General features: G+C 40.0%; 1 protein-coding gene across 3 annotated transcripts in view; it reads right to left on the reverse strand.

The window, feature by feature from the left end:
* Nucleotides 1-9,871: 9,871 nt before the first annotated feature.
* The window catches only part of LOC311056918 (ryanodine receptor 1-like), a 115,123-nt gene continuing 102,414 nt past the window's right edge, over nucleotides 9,872-22,580 (reverse strand). For all 3 annotated transcript variants that reach the window (XM_084073767.1, XM_084073766.1, XM_084073765.1), the window contains 15 exons: nucleotides 22,346-22,428; nucleotides 22,033-22,192; nucleotides 21,836-21,922; nucleotides 20,639-20,917; nucleotides 19,374-19,504; nucleotides 18,624-18,666; nucleotides 18,001-18,137; nucleotides 16,717-16,777; nucleotides 16,077-16,223; nucleotides 15,622-15,756; nucleotides 14,849-15,005; nucleotides 12,947-13,011; nucleotides 12,269-12,369; nucleotides 10,932-10,983; nucleotides 9,872-10,557 (listed from right to left, as the gene is read on the reverse strand). In XM_084073767.1, coding sequence (XP_083929893.1) covers nucleotides 10,462-10,557; nucleotides 10,932-10,983; nucleotides 12,269-12,369; nucleotides 12,947-13,011; nucleotides 14,849-15,005; nucleotides 15,622-15,756; nucleotides 16,077-16,223; nucleotides 16,717-16,777; nucleotides 18,001-18,137; nucleotides 18,624-18,666; nucleotides 19,374-19,504; nucleotides 20,639-20,917; nucleotides 21,836-21,922; nucleotides 22,033-22,192; nucleotides 22,346-22,428 — 1,734 coding nt within the window. In that variant the 3' untranslated portion in view covers nucleotides 9,872-10,461. The remainder of the gene's footprint in view (nucleotides 10,558-10,931; nucleotides 10,984-12,268; nucleotides 12,370-12,946; nucleotides 13,012-14,848; nucleotides 15,006-15,621; nucleotides 15,757-16,076; nucleotides 16,224-16,716; nucleotides 16,778-18,000; nucleotides 18,138-18,623; nucleotides 18,667-19,373; nucleotides 19,505-20,638; nucleotides 20,918-21,835; nucleotides 21,923-22,032; nucleotides 22,193-22,345; nucleotides 22,429-22,580) is intronic.

Here is a 22,580-nt window from a genome sequence, read left to right on the forward strand (position 1 = left end):
CCATTTTAATTTCAAGGACCCCCCGTTTAACATGCATTAGGGCTACGGACCCCCATTTTATTGCAAATCTATTGTAAAATCAATGTTAATTTAACTCTGAAAGGAACCAAATGGACCCGTTAGTGTCCATTTGTACACTCTCAGAGTTACAGACCCATAGGGGTCTATTTGGTTCCTATCCATCATTTAGCTGGGGACCCCCTGGAACCCCCTCAAGTACCCCTGGTGGTCCCCGGCAGGAAACACCGGACCCCACTTTGAGAACCACATGAAAATGTTTGAGAACCATTGGTTTAAACAACATTAGGAAACAAGCCCCAATAAGCAACTACACTTAAGTTTAGAAACAATACACAAAACAAAACGCAACCCGCAACTAACCAATATTTATTTACAAACAACTTTACAGAAAAACAAGGCCAAAGTCGCTTATAATAAGTGGACATGGCAACACTGGCTGGAGGGGGAGTGACGGCCAATCACAACACACAACCAATACACCTCGTAGTACGACGGTGTCGCTTGCCGAAAATAGCCGATCTACAAGCTCCGCTATTTTAACAATTAGTCATTATAGTATTTCGTATAGCTAGGGGTTAAACGTGTATGTTTTCTGCGACATGCTTGCAGTTATAGCCTATAGCCCTTTTACATGACTGTTATGTAGGTATATCATATGACAGTCATGGATGATCTTCAAAATAGTGTTTACACCTTCTCCCTTTACAGCCCGTAGATCTACACACACGTTCAAATTTCAAATATATAGTGCTTACCCCATGGCCACGGATGTTACAATTATGTACGGGCCCTCAAACGTACCCGTATCTTCCGTATTGTTCAATAAAAAGCATGTTAATCCGATTGGTGGCCATTTTCTCCGTATTTTCTCCATTATGCTTTTAACTACGTGGCCCTATCGGTTGGGAGGTGTATTGCACTCTGATACATTATAACTCTATGAGAAATAGACACCGATTGGATTTAAATGCTTTTTATTGAACAATACAGAACATACAGGTAAAAATCTTTGACAAAACAGACCCCTAGGCTACAACACAGAAAAAAAGACCCCTAGACTACAACAACACCTGAGTGACTCAGGTGTTGTTGTAGCCTAGGGGTCTTTTTTTGTCAAGAACATTTGCACATACAGTACCTGCTGAAATTCAAACCCTGCATTTACCCATCGTGACGATTAGGATCAGCACACCAATTAACAATGGAATTCAAACGCTGACAAGTGACAACTTATTTTTTCTATGGTAATCAGCTAAGGGCCCAGAAAAGGGCCACACATTCCCATGGAAGCCCTCACCTGGTACTGGTCCAGCAGGACATGTGAATGCTGGGTGGGGCCTTTGTGCCATAAAGCTGTCATATTTGTGGACATGTAGCTCCACATTTTGCCCGCAGTTTCACCGACGTGGGCCCAAAGTCATAGTGTTCTTCACAACCCCAAAGTGGCCTGCAAGGACCATCTGGAATACCATTAGGTAGATTAGATTGACAGACAGAGGGACAGACACAGCCAAAAACATAATCCTTAAGGTGCATTCCAGGGTTCCGCCTCTGTTTTGTCTGTTGTAAAACCTTATATGTTCTGTCCAGTTAATAGATGGGCAGTGGCCCATCGCCCGTTACAATAAAATGACATGCATACAGTACAGTACACATTGCTGGCCGTGGGATAATGGTAATGCATTATGTTTCCATGTTGACGAGTCAGGAAACAGGATGAGGAAATGGTGTACCAGTAGTACATCACTGGTGCACAGCAATTAGTAATAGAAATGTGGTAGACTCAGAAAGTCAGTTTGAATATTCAATGCTGGCCTCAGGGCCCGGCAAAAACACATTGAATGTCAAATATTTAAACTACTTTCTACATTTGCATACATTTACAAATGAAATTGTATGTTGTATACTTCCAAAGAAAGAAGTTTCCCTTTTTGGGTTTGGGTTGAGGATATGTGTAAAAGGTTAAAAATTCTAAAAAAAACTCTCCCCATCAGTCAGGATAAAAGAACTTCACCAAACACAATGGAACCTTGTCAGGAAAAGGTTGATAAATGCTTTTACTCGAAGAATCAATCAGTCAACAATATACATTTTGACATGAGTACATTATAATCACATTTAATTTATACAATGCATTATAATACAATAATAAACAGCACAATCATAGTACTCTATAGTGGCTTTCATGAAGGATTGCTTGCTTTATTGTTGTGCAGTAGAAACATTTAAAATAAATTTTTGAGGAAAACCTATCATTTAAGAAAGGGATCTGATTCTGGTCATCATCACATTCTGCCCAAATCATATCATCCGACAAAATATCCAACTGAGCGTTCACATTTTTTTTGTAAGGGGTTAAGTGTCTTGCTCATGGACATCTCGACACATCGCCATGGGCAAGAATCGATCCCAAGACCTTTTGCTTCCCAGGTAGCCTTTATACCCATTCAGCTATGGCCACCCCAATTGTGTTCATATAGACTCTATACGAACACAATTGGCCGTATTGAACAGGAGGAGCAGAACGCAGTCGCAGGTTCTAGGCCAGCCTGGTGGGGGTTCCTCACTGGCAGGTGAGCCAGTAGAGTGAAATAGCAGTGGCAACACAGAAGTGTGGGGGGTTAATTGCATTCATGATTTGTGGCATTTTATGCAAAACATCAGACAGATACAGTATGTCTTGATCACATAACTACAGAGATAATGTGTACCGATTTGGGTGTGGTTTGGAGTTGGACAAAATCTGTAATAATCCATGAGCCAGACAAGATTTCATTATCGAAAGAGTGGGCAAAATTTAAATTGTTCATAGGGTCATTACGAGTAAATAAATATGTGATAACCTCTCCACAGGAGTAGCTTTTTCATGGTTATCACACATTTTGTAATTTTCCCCATACGTACATGACAGGTGAAAAAATGACAAAATGTACTTACATGAAGACAATGATTTATCGTATTACAAGTTTTATGAAATTGTATATTTAAATATGCAAATTAGGCATTAGGAAAATATGCCCGAATTTGCATAACTTTCCAGAATCAACATTGGACAAAGCCAGAGTCAACATTCTTATTTCATTTTGTTAAGATGTTGGAGTCAAAAGTTTTTAATGAGGGAATATTCAATATTTGGCTCAATTTTGGGGCTCTGGCTCATGGACTAAATGCCCAATTTGCATATTCAAATATACAATTTCAGAAAACTTGTAATACGATAAATCATTGTCTTCATGTAAGTAATCAACTCAGGAAGTTTCATTATGATAACTCTTTTTTAAATGTTGTCATTTTTTCACCTGTCATGTACGTATGGGGAAAATTACAAAATGTGTGATAACCATGAAAAAGCTACTCCTGTGGAGAGGCATATATTTATTTACCGTATTGACCCTATGAACAATTTAATATAGGTTTGGTTTTGCCCACTCTTTCGATAATCATTGCTCAATTTTGGGGCTCTGGCTCATGGACTAAAGTAGTAAAATATCATGTAAAAAATCAGCCTCATGCTGGTGCTATAACAGGCAGATGTGAAACATTTTAGTTGGCTTACTAGGAGTGTAGGTGCAAAGTTTCACGCCGATCAGTCCACGGTGCCGGAGATAAGCTGCTCCTCACCGACGGACAGACACACGGACGGATGGATGGACAAACAGATGGATGGATGCGGGCAAAAACTTTGGCCGGCGTGGCACACACAAAAAGTATCCAATCATACTGAGATATTGTTCTGCGATAATACTTATTTCAGACATACAAATATGAGCAAAACTTCTAAACATCTTTTTGAAAACATCCATTCACATCTGTATAGCTGTCATAGTACACTGTTAGAAAGAAAACCCACCACAATCAAAAACATCATAGTCCATGTCTGCCATTTCAAAGTCATAGTTGTGGAAGTGTGGCGAGGCAACCACATGGCTTTCTGAATGGTGCGCTCCATCTGAACCGGAGAAATTGGCATCAGTTGGTAGGTCAGGAGCTCTGGCCTCCATGTTTGCGGGATAGCATGCCCCAAGATAACCCATTGCAGAGGAGGCAGCAGCCCCTCCCATCAGCAGATAGACGGCCCTCACCGTTTCAGCATTGTTGGCAGTTCCATGGCGCAGACAACCCTCTGAAGACACCCTGTTGTGCTTTGAACGTGGAGATTTGCTGCCTGCAGTTGTGGAGGATTATTAAGGATGGAGGAGGATTATTAAGCTAACACAACACAATACAAGTACAACACAACATATGTTTAGTAACATATGTTTGTGTGTTGATGTCAAAATTAAACCCTATGACTTGACCTTTGACATTTAATCACTTCTTAAACCGTGTTGACCTTTTCCCCTTTACCACAGATTCTCTTTGTCTAAAATAGACTATTTTCACCAAATGTTCACCTATTTTCACTGAATGTTTGCCTACTATGACATGTCCAGACCAGAATAGGGACGCTACGGTTCATGACATGTAGTTAAAACATGTTAAAGCATCTTAACTCACCTCGTCTGGACCTCTGTGAGCCAACTCTACTTTGAGATGGGCTTTGAGATGATGCCTCTGCATCGAACACAGGCAGAGGTTCGTCAGTGGTTTGTTTGGGGGCCATATCTGATACCTCATTTCCAGGGTTGAGACTAATACATGGGGCCGATACCCGATGTCGTTGACATGTGCGCGGAGGCACTGAGACACTCTGTAAGAGGAAAAGATAAAGGAAAAAAACATCTATACATCCTACACTGAAGTTCTTTGTTGAGTAATTTTGTCTTGTGTTTTTGTCAAACAGTAGAATACATATTGAATATCGGGGGGCTCACCTCTTTTGTTTTTTTCAGCATGTTCACCCATTGACTAAACGGCAAGAAAAAAAAACACCTGTTATAATTTCTGTCAAAATCATACAGTACAAGCATACGTACATAGTAGGCCCTATCTATGTGTATCAGTTCAAGCATGTTTATCAACCCGTTATGTACATTAGGTATGTAAAAATCAGAGAAGGCAAAAGCATAGGTTTCATTAATGGAGTAAAATATTTTTTGTGTAGAGAGTAGTGTAGTGTAGAGAGACACGATACCAAGGACAGAGAGAATCAAGGGAGACATGCGAGACAAGACAGGAGTCAGATTTGAACTCAGGTCCTCATGTTCACAAGGAGCACGCACATGGTCTATGCTCTGACTAGCTGGCTGAGTCACCAGGCAGGCACACCAAGATACTCCTCTTAAGTGGAAATAGAAATTGGGGTCATTTAAGGCTGACATGGTAGGAGTCATTTTCTATTTGTTTCTTTTTTTTTTATGATCAACACTTTATTTGAGTTTTACCTTTAGCAGAACAAATAATAAAACAAATATACAAATAAACATGAGGAGTCATTTTCTCGACACTGACCTGCGGTCTTGGGGCGTGGCAGCCAGCAGCAGCAGGTACTTATCCTCGGGTAGGAGCAGGGCAAAACAGCAGTCCCGCTGTCCACCGGAGGGTAACCTGGGCAGGTCCAAGATCTCCGAGCCTTCCACAATCGCTTCACAACCGCTGTGTAAGGCCACCAGTTGGTCAGGAGGGGATGACGCGTCATGGCACACGAGCAGGCTACCTTCAGCTGTCAGGAGGAGAAACCTCTTCTTCCACTGTTTGAATATGAACCCCCCTGGAGGACAGGAGGCAATTGGGGAGGGAGCAGCGGATAGGCAATAGTGGAGAAGACAATAAAGGGGAAGACAATAAAAGGTTTTGTTTTGATAACATTACAGTATTGTTTGTCCCGTGTGGTGGCAGAAGCCTAGCAAAACAGTGGATTTGTGGCCAGAAAGTTGCTGGTTCAATTCCCTTGGGAAAATGGATTGTAGTGCCTCTGCCAGGCTCAGCCTGTCTACAGTATAATATACTGTAGGCAAACATTAGCCAAAAATAGCAGATCTACAAGCCCACGACACCGCTCACCGTGATGCGTTACGAGCTTGTAGATCGGCTATTTTTGGTGAAGAGATTTGGTGTTGAGGAAAGAAATGAGTGGGCCAAGGATAGAGCCCTGGGGGATCCTGGTCAACAAAGTATATAATGTTAAAGTGGCTATGATGAACACAGGATTTTACTGTGCTAGAAACATCCCCGGGCTAAATAAAGGTTAAAGGTCATAAGATAACCATGTCATTGCTGTGCATAAACAGTCAACACCCCCACGCATGTTGTCAGAATGAAGCGTCCTCATCACAGTGATTATTGGGAGCACATACAGTGCAGTGCCATTGGAAAAGCATCTCTGGATTAAAGCATTGCACATCCTGTCATTCTTACTTCCCCGGTGATTACAGAAAGTCCAAATGATTGCAGAAGATCAAGAGTATCAGGGGCGACAGCGGCTCAGGAGGTGAAGCAGCTGTCTGGGAACCAGCTCCTCCTGGCTTAGTGTTGACGTTGTCCTTGAACGAGACAACCGCTCCCCCATAAGCAGGTGGGCAGCTCGCATGGTTGCCTCTGCCATCTTCGGTGTGTGGGATAATATCGTAAAACACGTTGGACAAAGGAGCTATAGAAATGCAGACCATTTACCATATCGTGTCTGTCGGGTGGAAAACTCATGTCCAAAACTGTTACTTTTCCGGATTCAAATTTGTTACAAAACTGCTACAAAAGTAGCAGATCTACAAGCTCCAAACGTTTCGAGCTTGTAGATCTGCTACTTTTGATACTTTTATGTGATGCTGTAGGATGATCACGGAGGGCATTCATTTACAAAAAAACACAAAAAGTTAAAATATGGAGATAAGAGGTTTCTGCCCAACAGAAACGATATACTATCTACACACACACAGACACCGCGCACACACACACACACACACACACACACACACACACACACACACACACACACACACACACACACACACACACACACACACACACACACACACACACACACACACACACACACACACACACACACACACCTACCTCTACAAAACAGGTACTATGCTGTTGATTCCATGACAACAGCTTACAAAAGAATATCAACACCTGAATCCGAATATCAACAAGCAGATGCACAGTAGGCTCAATAACTGTACGTTCACTCTGCTTATTGATATTCTGGTCTGACCCAATTGCTGCATCCAATCTGTGCTGTATTTACTGTCTGGCACCACTCCTAGTTGCTTGTTACTGTACTGTGGCACAACACAAGTTGGACACGGTTAGGTCAGCTGGGAGTCGAGCTGGTCTACCAACCCGTTCAATCCGAGAACGCATCCGTGTCATTTTAGATGTCTTTGGCTATTTTTGAAAATCGTGAAAATATGTGCAAATCGAATTGAATATATAATTGTTCAAGCGAACAATCGTAAAATATGTAGTTCCAGGGACCCCCAGAAGCAAAGATTTGAGTTAAAAATGTTGTTTAAAAAAATATATGTATTCAAAGATTTGCACATTTGCCGCGGACGCCCATCTGAAAATATATTGTGCCAGGGACCACCAGAAGCAATTTGTGTTCAAGATTTTCACTAATGTTCAAGATTTTTCAAAAATAGCAGATCTACAAGCTCATAGCGCGGCACTCGGTGCCGCGCTATGAGCTTGTATATCTGCTATTTTTGAATAGCCAAAGTAAAAAATAATGGTTATAGCTCATATCTAAAATGAAGTAGACGCGTTCCTGGATTGAATGAGCTATTCTACAGTACATAGCCTATTCCTCAGCTGTTGTCACTGTAGCCTGTGAGGCATGCCAGCAATTGCTACAAATTATATATACTGTATTATATCTATGAAATTATTTCAACGTTGTTCTCATCATCAGTTTTGTTTAATGTATGTCAGTCAACTACACACATGTAATGGAAATAGATTATTGTTTTATGGATGTAGTGTAGCGTAGTAGGACAATGCCAAATACAATATTATTTCCAATAAGTGTGATGTGCATTGTTTACTCACGTGCAATCATTTAAACAAAACTGATGAAAATAATGTTTAATTAATTTCATAATCTATACAGTATAATGTGAAGTCATTGCTAGAATCCCTGGCACAGGCTGTAGTGACAACAACTAAGAATAAGGTAGATCAGTAGACAGCTGTCCAACTTCATTTGTACACGCATACTATATTACTTCAGTACTGTACTTTCCTCAAAGGTCTGATCATAAAACTTTGAAATTAAACAGTATTAAAATATATATAATCTTTAAATAAATGAAAGAACATAAATGAACGGACAAGCCCCATTCATTTAAAGATTTACTGAAGCTAAATTCAAAGTTAAGTCAAAACAGAAAATGAAGCACAAGGCCAATGAAAACACCAAAACTATAATGACCTAGCTCGGGGATTTTAAAGTCCCTGGCTATACTCCCTGCCCCTGTTTAAAGTAATTGTCTAAATGTCATAATTGTACACGACTCACAGTTGTGATATCAAAATATTGTTATAGAAACACATGTTTTTGTATTGTGATCATTTCAGGTGAATTGATTTATAGTCAAATATACTGTTTTACAACTGATTTATAGCAAACAATATACTGTAAAGGAACAGAGAATATCATTTAGGTGCCTATTTTGTACAAATGGTGTAACTGGCTAGAGCGCCATGAAGCAACCAATAGCTCACCATACATCCGGAGAATCCCATTGTGTATCGCTGCGATGCTCATGCTAGCAGCCAGCCTCCAAATCTAACGGTGCGCTGAGTTGAAACACCAGATGGATGAAAAGTAGAGTATGAGGCTGAATGTGTGTTTTAATACTTTAGAATAATCCCTGTTCAGAGGGGATGTTCCACACATCTGCAGCATTTCAGCAGCTTGACAGCCTACTGAATGAGAGTGGATTGAGAAAACATTTATCCATAACCACAACCATTGCATAACCAACAGGAATACAAAGTTCACCTCCATTTCATGTGTTATTATAAGGTTTATTCTTGCACAAAATATAACGCACATTCATGGTGCTCCCAGACTTAAACCAGCACTGATTAACAAGAGCAAATAATTTAAAAGACAAAAGCACACTTTGTAGGAGGAACATCATAACAAAATATGATGGTAGATCCAGGTGACACCACAGTATTTAAAATGATTAATACAAATGCTCCAGTGTAAAGATGAATTAATTACAAAGGCAAAAGGACCTACTGTAATGTTTGTACATAACTACATCTACACCGAGTAACAGGCACTTCAGGCTTCCATATTCTGTCTATGTTGTGCAATTAATTCATATGCACTTCTTGGCATCACATACAAAAGAAAACAATGTTTTTTATCTTTAATAGCATAGCTATGTGGAGGGAAAGTCATCACTCCGTCACTTTGCCATGTTTGTATTCTAAGTCCAATGAGAATGTCTTAATACAAAATAAATAAAATAAATACAGACACCACTGATTTAAATAAAAAAATCATTCAAATCCGGTACAGAAAATTATTCATTTAAAGGCTGTGGTCTTAAAATATTTTTCAAAAGCATCTGTATACTGGTTAAGTCCATGCAAGTCAGATCATGTCCTCAGTGCAGCTGGCAGGACTCTAGGACTGGGACTTTGTTCAGACAGTAGGCAAGTCTGAATAGGCTCTATGCACAGCAGCCATATTGGAAAGAAATTGGGCCTCTTCTTACTTCCTTCACAGGTGTTACCAATGATACTAATGAAGGCTCTGTTCCATTCTGGTCAGGGTGCTGATATCGTGCATGTTGGCTCACTAGAAACACTCCATTTTGGTTCCCAAATGGCCCCTTATTATGGTGGGTGTGTAACTCTGAGAGTGTACAAATGGAACCAAATGGACCCGTGAGGGTCCATTTGGTTCCATTTGTACACTCTCAGAGTTATGGGGGTCCTTGAAAATAAGACAACAACTATGCCACACTAAATGGAACAGAGCCTTAATTAGTATTATTGGTAACACCTGTGAAGGAAGTAAGGAAGGGGCCCAATTCATTCCCAATATGGCTGCTGTGCATAGAGCCTATTGCTTCTCAAATCTGATCTTTAGGACTGAATGTCCACACTGTTATTTGCAAGTGATCAAATCGAATTGGTGTATTCAGACATCGTCCACCTATCTGCATTGATTACTGTGGTAGCAACACAATAAAGGCATGGTTAAAGCTTAACTTTTCGTCTCTGTCAGGTGGAAACCTCATATGTCCAAATGTTTTCAGGATAAAAAAAAAAAAAAATAGCAAAAGTAGCAGATCTACAAGCTCGAAACGTGGCACGAAGCAGATCTGCCACTTTTGATGCCTTGGTGCCTTTGTATGTTCGAGTAAGCCGTTAATTTACCAAAAAACATAAGATAAGAGATAAGAGGTTTCTGCCCGACAGCCGACAGCAACGTTATGTTGTCCCTCGCTGGAAATAGCTTTGGTTTTGGACAGTCAATGTAAACATTCAGTAGCTTAGATGTCACGTTCCCTCCTCATGTCTCCGGTACGGCTAGGAGAGCTGATCCTCATATTGCTTCCTGAAACAGTCTCCAGCAGGGAAGAAATCCCAACATCTCTCCTGGTACATTTTCCACACATAGGATTCCTACAATATGATAGAGCAGGATGTAATGTATAAAATGAGCGAACCACTGGAAGAGCAAATTCTACCTTGAACCTCTAATAACTTTTTGCAATGAAGCTCTTTAAAGGAACACTTCACATTTTTGCATCCATCAGTCCTCACCAATGGTCACTGATAGGACGGCACTGATTTTGTCAGCCTGTCTCTGAGACAGACTGAATGTCCACACCGTCTGTGCCTGTCTCTGAGACAGTCTGTGGAGAGCTTGAAAATGTACATGCCGATGACATCTTCAAACTACTTGCTAAACAATAGTGAGGAGTGGACCCATATATGAGGCTGAAAAACCTTGACGTGTTCCTTTAAATGTAAATCATCTGAGCTACCAGACTGACCTGGCCGGTGTGTTCCGTTTCATCTTTGTTGATTAGGTACATTAAGAAGAACCTGGAAAAGATACACAGGTTTAATACCATGTAAAATATCATATGTAACCATTAGATAGATTAGATTGTACTTAATTCACTACACATAGAAGTTATAGTACTGCCTACTAACACTTCAGTAGGCAGAACGTCTTCATGGCAGAAAATAGAAATACACTGAGAGGCTAAGGGTGGAAAATAGCTGATTGTTTCTCAGTCTTATCCTCTCAGCACAGGAATGTGGAGGAGAGCGAAGGCTCAGGGAGGTTTCAAGGTCCTTCCGCACCCATCTCTGATTATTACACGGCTTGGTTGAATGCGTGGTCTGTTGTTTTTCAATAATGACCGCTGCTATCAATAACAGGCCGACGGAAACAACACCTGAATCAACCAATTAATTAAGCAATCTGCAGTGTTATCTATCATCTCTCTGTCAACTTTGACCCTGTGTTCTATGCCTTAATCGTCAAGCGTCCACACAATCCATCACCATCTGTCGCCCTCAGCTTCCATTTACTACACAGCTAGACAACAGTGTATATACTGTATGGATTTCTTGTTTACAAACATTACTGGATAGATGGGATTCAGGGAGAAAAACTGCTTTTGTAGCTTAAGTTGTCACAACACTGCAGTCAATGTTGTGCACTTTCTGAGAACTCAGGTTTATCCTCTCCGGGATAAACACTGGTACCCGTCTTTATTTAAAGCCATTGCTGGAATTCTCCCTGCTTATAATTGTTCCATGCTGGAACAGAACAATAGCACTTATCAGACCCGCTCAAATGATTTTTTAATGCTCAAGGTTTCCAATGCTCAGACAGAGCTTTCTTTGTCAGCGGCCCCACGTCTTTAAAACTGAGCTCCTTGTCATCATTTGGTCAGTTCAGAGCAATTAAGAATTTTAACTGCTATTGCACCTGTTTTAATTGAGTTACTTTGTTTTGGTTGACTGTTTTGAGTTGTGTGTCTATCTATTTATCTATTTTGTAAACTCGGCTACATTGGAAATGAGGGCTTGCCCCTCAACTGTACTCCCGTCCCGAGTATAAATAAAGGTGAAGATGATGATGATGATGATGAAGAGGACAGGGTACACATTTATTTGTACCTTGACCATGACCTTTACCTTTTAAACTCAACAGGTATGCATCTCTTTAGGGCATGAATGTCCTAAAAAATCCACCCATTCACTCAAGCTATTTTGTACACACACACACGCACACACACGCACACACACAGGACTGTCCTTGCCGTGCATGCATGTGGATAGGGAAACGAGAGAGTGAGAGAGACGTTATACTGACATGTAATTGGCCAGGTTGTGCTCATCCAGCGTATGGGTCTCGAAGCCATGTGGTGTGGTGTCAAAGTAGTCACTTCCAATCCCACATATGAAGCATTTCGTCTGCACACATGAACACATCGTTAAGATGATTAAACATCATGTTGTTCACATAGCTTACTGTATTAACCCATTCAATTCGGGAACGCATCTCTGTCATTTTGGATTTCTTCGGCTATTCAAAAATAGCAGATCTACAAGCACTCGGCGCGCTTGTATATCTGCTATTTTTCAATAGCCAAAGAAATCTAAAATGACATGGATGCGTTCCCGGATTTAATGGGTTAAACCATTGGTTCTCAATGTCCAAAAGGAACCAAATGGACCCACTCTCTGAGTTTAATAATCACTGAGGATTTTACAGTGTAGATTGGGGTCCCAGTACAGTTCAGGGTTAGGTTAGTTCGAGCACCCCCAGTTTGATATCCATTAAGCCACGGACCCCCCATTTGATACCATGTATTATCTCTGGGACACTGTAAAATGTCTCTGTGTTCATTTAACTCTGAGAGTGTACATTTTTACACACACTGAGCTACAGACCTGTAAGGGTCCATTTGGACCCCCTGGTGGTCCCCGGACTCTGTGTTTAGAACCAGTGTATTAAACTGTAGACTGATAGAGAAATGTACTACTATACCTCCATGTCCTCCTTGACTTGCTCTTGTTGGTCTCTCAGTTCTCCAAAGGCGTCAATGATCAGGCCTTTAAAACCACAACATAATAACAGAGGTGTTTGAAGGATTCATTGCTTTCTGGTGGGTTTTTAAGAAAACAAGACATTTTTACTCTTGTAAATTCACAGTAAACCTTAGCCAATCAGGAGGGAATATGGAAAATCGGACAGATCCGTGGTGATCACATGACTATAGAGTTACTGTGTACCGATTTGCATGACGTTTGGATAAAATCTTTAGGAGTAATATAAAATGGGTTTTAATTTTTAATAAAAAAATCGGCCACCTGGTGGTGCTATAACAGGCCCATGTGAAGAATTTTGGGCAGAGGTTCTGCATTGGCATCCAGGGAGCGTGTGTGCACAGTTTCGCAGTGACCGGGCCAACGGTGCCTGAGATTAGCTGCTCGCGGACGGACAGGACACACGGACGGACGGACAGACAATTATTTCAATTATTTCACATCAAACTATTGTTTTGGTGATGTTGGTGACTTTTGGTGATTTTGATTCACAGCAGGTTGATGCTTTTATTCGCGGTGAAAAAATCAACCTTGTTTAAAAAAAAACTTGCTTTATATTCATGTTCAGTATGGATATCCTACTATAATCCTACTATAATTCTAGTAACCTCTGTGCGTTTGTAGTGGTGAAGACACCCGGTTCTCCTCACTGGCTGGACCAATTGCTCTGATTTTGCACACAGCCATTGACCATTACCATCTGAACACAACTGTGAAGCCCGTTTTTCAATTTCATCAAATCTCAGCTTCTTATTAGCGTTTTTTGTGTCAAACACTGTCGCCATGGTTACGGGGCTGCCCAGCTATGGGACGAACTGCCTCCCGGGTTGCCAGATCATGTGCGCATATCCCCCCACGGATGCGTCGACCGGGTATGGTCTAGTACTCATAACACAAACAGCAGTTTAAATTAATGCAAATTAATCACACAAAATAAATGCTTCCGGTGTGTACGGACCTTGAGATTTTATTACGATTTATTACACTTTATTAATCCTTAAGAGGGGGAACTTTGGTCAGTTCAGTTGGCAAAATGAGCAGCAGAAGAATAGTGGATAGATAAATCAATCAACTGAAAATAAATAAATGAATGGCAATACACTCTGTCTCAGTACTGTGTGTATATGACTCGTGAGTATATTATTATTAACATATGTATACAAATATATATATTTTATCATATTTTATTACAGTATGCGGCAAGCAACCCAGTTGAAGACATGTGACAAATGTGTGACAGTTTAGTGCACTTTAGTGTATAGTATGTGCCCACGGCACCGACACACCCACTGTGGAATGCAACGGTTGTGTTTCCCTGCATATTTCTTAAACTACCGCTACAGTTGAGTCCACATGGAAGGACAGAGCAAAGAATGTCCCCGAGGGTAAGGCGTTAATTCCTAGAGGGCTGACAGAAACGTTTCTGCGGGTCACTTTGAGAGTATACAAATGGAACCACCCCAAGGAACTCTGACTAACATATGAGGCAAGTAGGCCTACCATTTTTTTTGTCTTAGCCTTAAATAGATAGAGTAGATACTTTGCACCTGTTTCATACCTCTGTTCCTGTATTTATGTATTATGCTCTGCTTTCCCTGTGTAATGAATGAATGTACTCTATTGTCTGCCTGTTTTTGCTTTTATGTGTTTTTTTGTGGGGACTGCAGATGTAAATTAGCATCTTTGCTAAATCCGCTGTATTTACATTACATTGATATGTATTGTTCATTAACATGCGGTGTCCCGTCTAAATAAACAAATAAAGTAAAGTAAAGTGATGGTCCCTGGACCTCACTTTGAGAACCACCCGTGTGTAGTAGCCCGTGTGTGCATCATGTCTCACCCTGAATGATGGCCAGAAGGATGACGATGACAAAAAAGAAGAAGGTTATATCAAAGGTCACCCGGTAGAGTTCATATTCATCGCCAGCAGGATCCCCAATCTCATCTCCAATGCCACCACCGGCTCGAACTCCAACATACATGTGGAACAGGTAGCACTAATAAAATGACATGAAACAAGAACAAGTTTGCTGAGGATTCAGTCAGTGTATTCCTTTAACCCATTAAGACCTGAGGCCAATTCAAAAAATGTCTTCTAAATCCTAACAGTTTTCTGAAAAATGTATGTTGCTATAACAGTGGTGCTCAAACTTTTTCATGTCAAGGACCCTAAATTCCTTTTTGTATTTGGCCGCGGACCACCATCTCAAAATATGTTGTTCCAGGGACCCCCAGAAGCAAAGATTTGAGTAAAAAAATGTTCGCTTTAAAAACATTATTCAATATATAATATTTGCACAAACTTATACGATTTTTCTAAAATAGTAGATCTACAAGTTCATAGCGTGGCACAAATTGACACACTATGAGCTTGTATATCTGCCATTTTTGAATAGACATAGAATAAAATATGGTTAAAGTGGTTCAAATCTAAAATGACAGATGTTTTCTCGGTTTGAATGGGTTAATATTACATATTTGAAAACAAGACTATGATCCTAAAAGCTTTGCAAGCAAATCTTGACAGTGCAACCAGCTAAATCCATAGCAATCCAGCCAGTAATGTTTGAGATAAATTGGTTGGGACTAAAGTGTTTTCATGGTGTTACTCACAGTCATCATGTCATCACACTTCATGTCTGGTTCGTCTTCATCCTCCGCTTTGTTGTAAAACTTGCGGAAGAAGTTGAAGGCGATCACGGTGTACAGGTAGACCACCACAGCCAGCAGACCCACGGTCATCATCAACTGGCAGGAAAACAGACGGGAGGAATGAGCGCGCTCAAACAGTACGTTAGCATTCATAAAACAGAATGATTCCATACTTTTCCCGTCTCAAATTTCCAGAATTCTCATTTGATTTTTCGTACTGTACTTTCGGACTGTATTTGACATCCAAGTACAAATAGCGACATGTAGATGCTTATTATGTAAATAAATAGTTTAAAAATCCAACTGTTAACATATATATACTATTATGTTGCCAAATATTTGCAAGAATATAGCTAGGTACAAGTATTGTATGGCTAGAAATGAGAAAAACATTTCTGTGTGAACACATGTTAGACCTGTGTTCCATTGTGGGTGACTGAGGAAAGGATGGTGCGAAGAGTCTTAACGCCCATGGCAATGTCAAGCAGATGACAGGCGTAGAAGAAATTGTTGTAGTGCCCGAGGATAGACATGATCAAGTACCAGCATAGATACAGGAAAGTCTGTGAAGACAAGAAAAACCAGTACAGTAGGTGGCAAATGTAGAAACGAGGTATTTCATGTTATAATATATACCAAGTCTAAGCGCTTCTGTTTGACAGCTCAAACAATAGGAGATCACAACCATTGCCATTTTCATATTGCATACATTGCATCTATAAATTAATATAATATAATAATATATTATATTATACTTCAAATTAAATGTGTTATTGTGATTTACAAATAATTTAAGCGAACCATACTGTATGATAGAGTTTATTGATGATGATTAGATATACATAATTGTTGTTATTGATATCACTGTATACTTTTTATATATAGTCCTTCAGACAGCTTAATCGCTACAGAGACCAGCCAGCCACTCAATTATGTTATCCATTATTCCCATGTATACTGGAAGTAAAAAAAACTAAACAGGTTATCTATAAAAATCACAGCACTTCATTTGGATTTGAGTACACGACTCTGTGGAAAACAGAGTCATTTTCTTACGCCATCTGTGAACACAACACCAAATTTCCAGATCTGGTACTTGATGTCGATTGATGTGAGCCTGTAAAGATACAACAATGAATCCTAGTCATCAAATATTCTTTTGTCCTTCATTTTAACCCATTTAGACCTGAGACCGATTTAAAAAAAAAAAAAGTTTTCTGAAAAACTTCAAATATTTATTCAAAATTTGCCTCACGATGCGTTGTGAACTTGTAGATAAGCTATTTTCACGTATTTAAAATATTTGTATAAATAATAATAATATAATAATACGTTTAATTTGGACATATAAGGTTTTCCACCTGACAACAGCAACGATATACTGTATAGTGGTGGGAAAAAAAGGTTAATTTCAGTGAACGAACGATTTCGTTCACGGCAATGATTCGTTCAAATGATTCGTTCACGTTCTCGTTCAGTAACGCTATTTTCTAGTGTTCAAAATATACTTGAGTAAAAGTACAAAAGTATTATTTTGGCATCAAAATATACTTAAAGGTAGGGTAAGTGATTTGCGTTGGTTAAAATAATTGTTAAATAGCTCTATATTCTGATAGTACTCATTGCTATAGAGTGTTTGTTCAGTATTAGGAGTCTCCCATGTCTCTCCACCTCTTTATTAAACAGAAAATGCATTTTCGTTTCAGTTTCAGTTTCATTTCCAATTTTATCCAACCAGGACAGAGAACTCAATCAGGATACAGATTAAACAAGTGAAATTAAGTGATGACACTAAGAAATGAGCAGGCAAAATTTGAACTGGAACACTATACAAATTAAGCTTAAAAATGGGTACATTCTCCTGATGGGCTGAGATTTTGACACCTACCGAAAAATGTATTTTCTGTTTATTAAAGAGCTGGAGAGACGGGGAGACTCCTGTTACTGAACAAACACTCTATAGCAGTGATTACTATCAGAATATAGTATTTTAACCTTTTAACAAAATACTTTTTGTTTTAACCAAAAAATATCACTTACCCTACCTTTAAAGAACCAAAAGCAAAAGTACTAACATATTTGAAAATAGCCGATCTACAAGCTCGAGCTTGTAGATCGGCTATTTTCAAATAGCCTAGGTAAAAAATAGGGCTAAAGTGGTTAATGTGTGTTTTTATAATGTGTGTAAAACACCATCGCGGGACCGTTTTCTTTTTTTAACTTTGCGCGTGAACGTAACAGTTTCAGAAAGTGAACGAGCTCGTTCGCGTTCACGGCAAATTAAAGAGTTCTTTTGAACGAATCGATCATGAACGACACATCACTAATACTGTACTGTACCAGGTGAACATGGAGTTGTCTGGTTCCTCCTGCTTCTTCTCGTGTGACTGCTGGCTCACATCCAGGGAGGCCAGGTCCACTCCCAGAAGCTCTGCAATCCTCTCCCTACCGTAGATGTCACCATACTTGTCCAGAACCTGACACACACACACATTAGATTATGGCCATATCAATCTAGGTTGTGTGTGTGTGTGTGTGTGTGTGTGTGTGTGTGTGTGTGTGTGTGTGTGTGTGTGTGTGTGTGTGTGTGTGTGTGTGTGTGTGTGTGTGTGTGTGTGCGCGCGTGTGCGTGTGTGTGTGTGTGTGTGTGTGTGTGTGATTATTATAATAGAATATTTGATAAATACACATGTACGTATACACACACACATATATATCATATAATGCGGATAATATAGAACTGAACTCATCTTCTATTTGTACAGGCCTAAACGATAAAATGTCTCAAAAGGGGTTTACAAGACAATGACATAAAAGCAAGTGTAGTCACAAAGCAAAATTATAATTAATTAAGAATAAACTTAAGAGTATTAGATAACAATAACACAGCCTGCAGAACAAACAAAAACCCTGTGGCATGTGAACAGACCAGAAAAGCCATTTTCTTTTCAAAACGATCTTACCTTCCGCTTGACAAACTTGTCCCAGTAGTTGTTTGGAAAAGAGCTGGAAAAACGAAAAAGCACATTTTAGCTCTATTGGTTTAAGATATCAGAGTGTGTTTCCTTTGTGTGTTGAATATATGGTGACTGTGCAAATATGCTTGGCAAAGATGTTTGAATGTTTACTGTTTCAACGGAATGTTCTTAGTCTATCAGGGATACATAACCATGTAACTGAATGTCAAAAAGGACACTAAAGCACTTTCACTTGTATGTGCTGGGGTCCCCAATGGCCTTATTGGCCTTCACCAGTGGTTCTCAATCTTTTCTCGATCAGGGCCCTCTTGAAAATCTCAAACGCATTTGCATGCGCAGCGTGCATTTTCAAAGCATGTTATGATCATTCAATTGATTGTGTTCCAGCTTGGATCAATGGAAATACCATAGGTTCCTACTTATTGGAGTCTCAAAGAAAACTAATATTTTGAAGGGTTTAAAGACAGAATATCATGGTTTTTAAAAAATGTATTCATTTTTTAAAAGTTTAAAAAAATATATTAATGTTATATTATCAATAATTCAAATCTTTGTGTTTTGCCAATTATTTGGGGGCCCACTTGCCGGCCCACCAGTGGTCCCCCAGCCCACAGGCTGAGAATCAAAGGCCTAAACTGTTAGTAGTTTGTCTCAATAAAGCCACAAAACTAAAATCCACAAAATGTCTCGACAGGCCTCTCTTGATAAACTGTAAAGGATTTCATTGTCACTTACGGTGCATTCAGGATCAGTCTGTCCCACTGACCCTTGATGTCATCATCTTCAGGTTGCTCAGTAATGTACAGACCATCAAACTCCAGCTTTCTGGCAAGTTCCTTCTCCCTCTTAAAGATCACCAGTGGAATCTGAGGAAAAACAATTTACTGAAATGAGTGTTCTTAAGACTTTTGAAAGTGTCATAAGTGCATTATGTGCACTCTATGGCCGCATTCTGATCATCATCTAAATGTGATATAATACAATGTTAAAGTGCACATTAGCTTCTACACTTATACTTACAATAATGCAACAATGCATTCCAAGTAAATACTTAACTGCAGTTGCAATGCATGTACACTACAGTATAGCATAGCATGACATCTTCAGGAACCTTGCCGTCATTTTCGATCAGGCTTTCTCCACCTCAGGAACATTGCTATAAGCTCAGGTCTATTGTCTCACACACAGAGTTAGAAATGATTATTCATGCCTTTGTCTCCTCTCGCCTGGACTATTGCAACTCACTTTTCACCTGCCTCAGTAAAGCATCCATAGACCGCCTCCAATTAATTCAAAATGCTGCTGCCAGACTGTTAACCAGGTCCAGGCAGCCGAAGGTGTCACATCACTCCAGTCCTGGTCTCCTTGCACTGGCTTTCTGTTGTTTTCAGGGTTTGTTTCAAGGTCTTGGTGCTCACATATAGAGCTCTGCATAGTCAAGCACCAGCATATCTAACCAACCTGCTAAAACGGTATGTGCTGACTCTGCCGAGAAGGACCCTACGGTCAGCCAACCAGGGTCTATTTAATCCCTCATACCAGATTAATTACCAAAGGTGACAGAGCTTTTCAGTCTGTAGCTCCCAGACTCCCACGTCCTGAGAGCTGCAACGTCTGTGTTAATTGTACAGTTTGTGTTTCTGTTGATTTTAATTATTTGAATTGTTGTGTTTTTATCCCTATTGTATGTAAAGCCCTTTGTGAATTCTCTCTGAGAGAAGTGCTATATAGATAAAATGTACTTACTTACTTTCTTGTGTCACAGGAGCATGATTTATACATCCTGCTTTACAATATGCTATATCTAAAAAACACGATTATCTTTGTGTTTGGAAGACGTGTGGGCACCCGCTTCCCTGATTGTCCCTGGCACAAAATATTTCAGATGGGATGGGGGTCCTTGACATAAAAAGGTTGTACAACTGCTCTCTACAGTATGTTCTTTTTTTCTTTTACAGTTAGCCGTAAAACATAACTAAAGTAACCTTATGTTATTCTACCTTGAGGCAGTTGTACCCAATGATACAGATGAAGGAGATAACGGTGTGCAGGATTGAGATGAAGGACATGGTGGGCTGCATGTAGCCAGTGCTCTCTTCCAAGTAGAAGTAAACTGGGCCCTCTCCCTCGTCATCATCCCCTCCTTCATCCATCCCGCCAGATCCCTCAGCCTCCTCTCCCGAGCCTTCAAATAACCCGGAGCCTTCGAACATCCCGCTTCCCTCAAACATCCCGGAACCTTCCATCTCCTCCTCTCCGTCAGGCGGGCTGTCAGAAACCTGTCCAGAGCATATTGATGGGCAGATGAGACGGTGTCCCAGGACAATAGCACCTACATGTACTGTATAATTATGCTTGGATAAACAACTATTTACATACCCTGTCTTACTGACCTAGGTCATTGGTTCTCAAAGTGGGTCTGGGGTCCGGGGACCTAAAAACCCCTTAAAAAATGGCACTAAAAAGGCGCTGATCAGAGTGACTTTTTTTGGCTAAATGGAGCGCTTTGAAAAGTTGAAAACAGAAAAAGAATTTCAGACATGGACCGCTCTTTATCAGCTGTCCAATCATGATTGTATACAAATGCAAAGCTGCTCATCAGAGCTGATGATCTCACTATGCCCCACTATCAGACACGAGGGAACCCCACTGGACTACCCAGCGTACCTCCTCCTCTTCTGCCAAACAAAACAGTATATTAAACCTATTATTACCCAATATAAATACGTATTGTATTTGCTATACATCTATTGTGGAGTTATATTTTCTTAAAGGCAGGCCTAATAATGTATTGAAATTAATGATGCGAAGCCTGCAGAGCTAGTTCAGGCAGACAACTCAGAGTGCAAATTCCTGATCAGCTGATCAGTCACATGCTCACTCCATCTGATTGGGTAACTCAATCTTATTAGGTGATAAATATGCCATATAGTTGCTCTATCCTGATTATTTCCAGATCTACACCTAGTTTAAAACTATGTTTTCAATATTTGTCAAGTTCAACAGAGTTATATTGAAGTCTGTTTCAGTCACTCACGTGACTGCCCCTGCCCCCCTCTTCTTCTTTTTTTCTCTTTGTCATTTTCAGCAGAAAAATCCCTCTAAACAGCATTTGTCTTCATAAAAGGCAGACAGTGTATACATAACCTTAGTCAGTACAATGTACTGTACAATAGACTAATTAAATAGTTCTTAACCTTGTAGAATAGCAGAACGAAGTTCAGGGCAAATGAGATGAACAGAGCCAGAAAACGGAGGTTGTAGAAGTTTCTTGAGAGGTAGTTCTAAAAAACAAACAAACAAACAATAAAAGATGTGATGTCCGTTAGTGAACATTGAGATTGTACTGATGTCACATCAGGAAGCGAGACCATAAGGAAGAGAGACCACCCACCATTAATTTATTCCTCTGGACATCCAGTTCAGTCCAAATTTGAAACCCTTCTTGCCTCTTTGGTTTAGTTTCTTTCTTGGGTGCCACTTTCTTTGGTGCTTCTTCTTGAATATAATCCTTGGTCAGAGATTCTTTCTCAGATTTCTCTGCAGTTTCAACACTAAAGAAAACAACCTTGTTAGGCTAATGGATCCAAACTAATTGACCATAATCACACAGTGGCAAACTTAGAATGAAGTAACATCATTCAACACTCATTCAACTGCTGAATCGGATAGCAATCTCAAAACTATGAAAACACCCAGATTCTTACTCTGCCTTCTCTGGCTCTGGAGGTGGTTCCACTACGACAGGAGGTTCAGGAGGTTTCTGGCTATCATCAGCATCCTCTGGTTTCTGCAAACAAAGAACAGCATGCAGTTATTACTGAGTAGCTTGCAGGACAATCAGGTAGAACGTACATGATGGTGAAAACCATTCAATGACAGTGAAGAGAATCACTACTTCAGGTTTCTTTGACCACAGAAGCTACGGATAAAGATGATTTG

Source organism: Gymnoscopelus microlampas (genome assembly GCF_963454915.1).
Source record: "Gymnoscopelus microlampas genome assembly, chromosome: 12".
Lineage (NCBI taxonomy): Eukaryota > Metazoa > Chordata > Actinopteri > Myctophiformes > Myctophidae > Gymnoscopelus > Gymnoscopelus microlampas.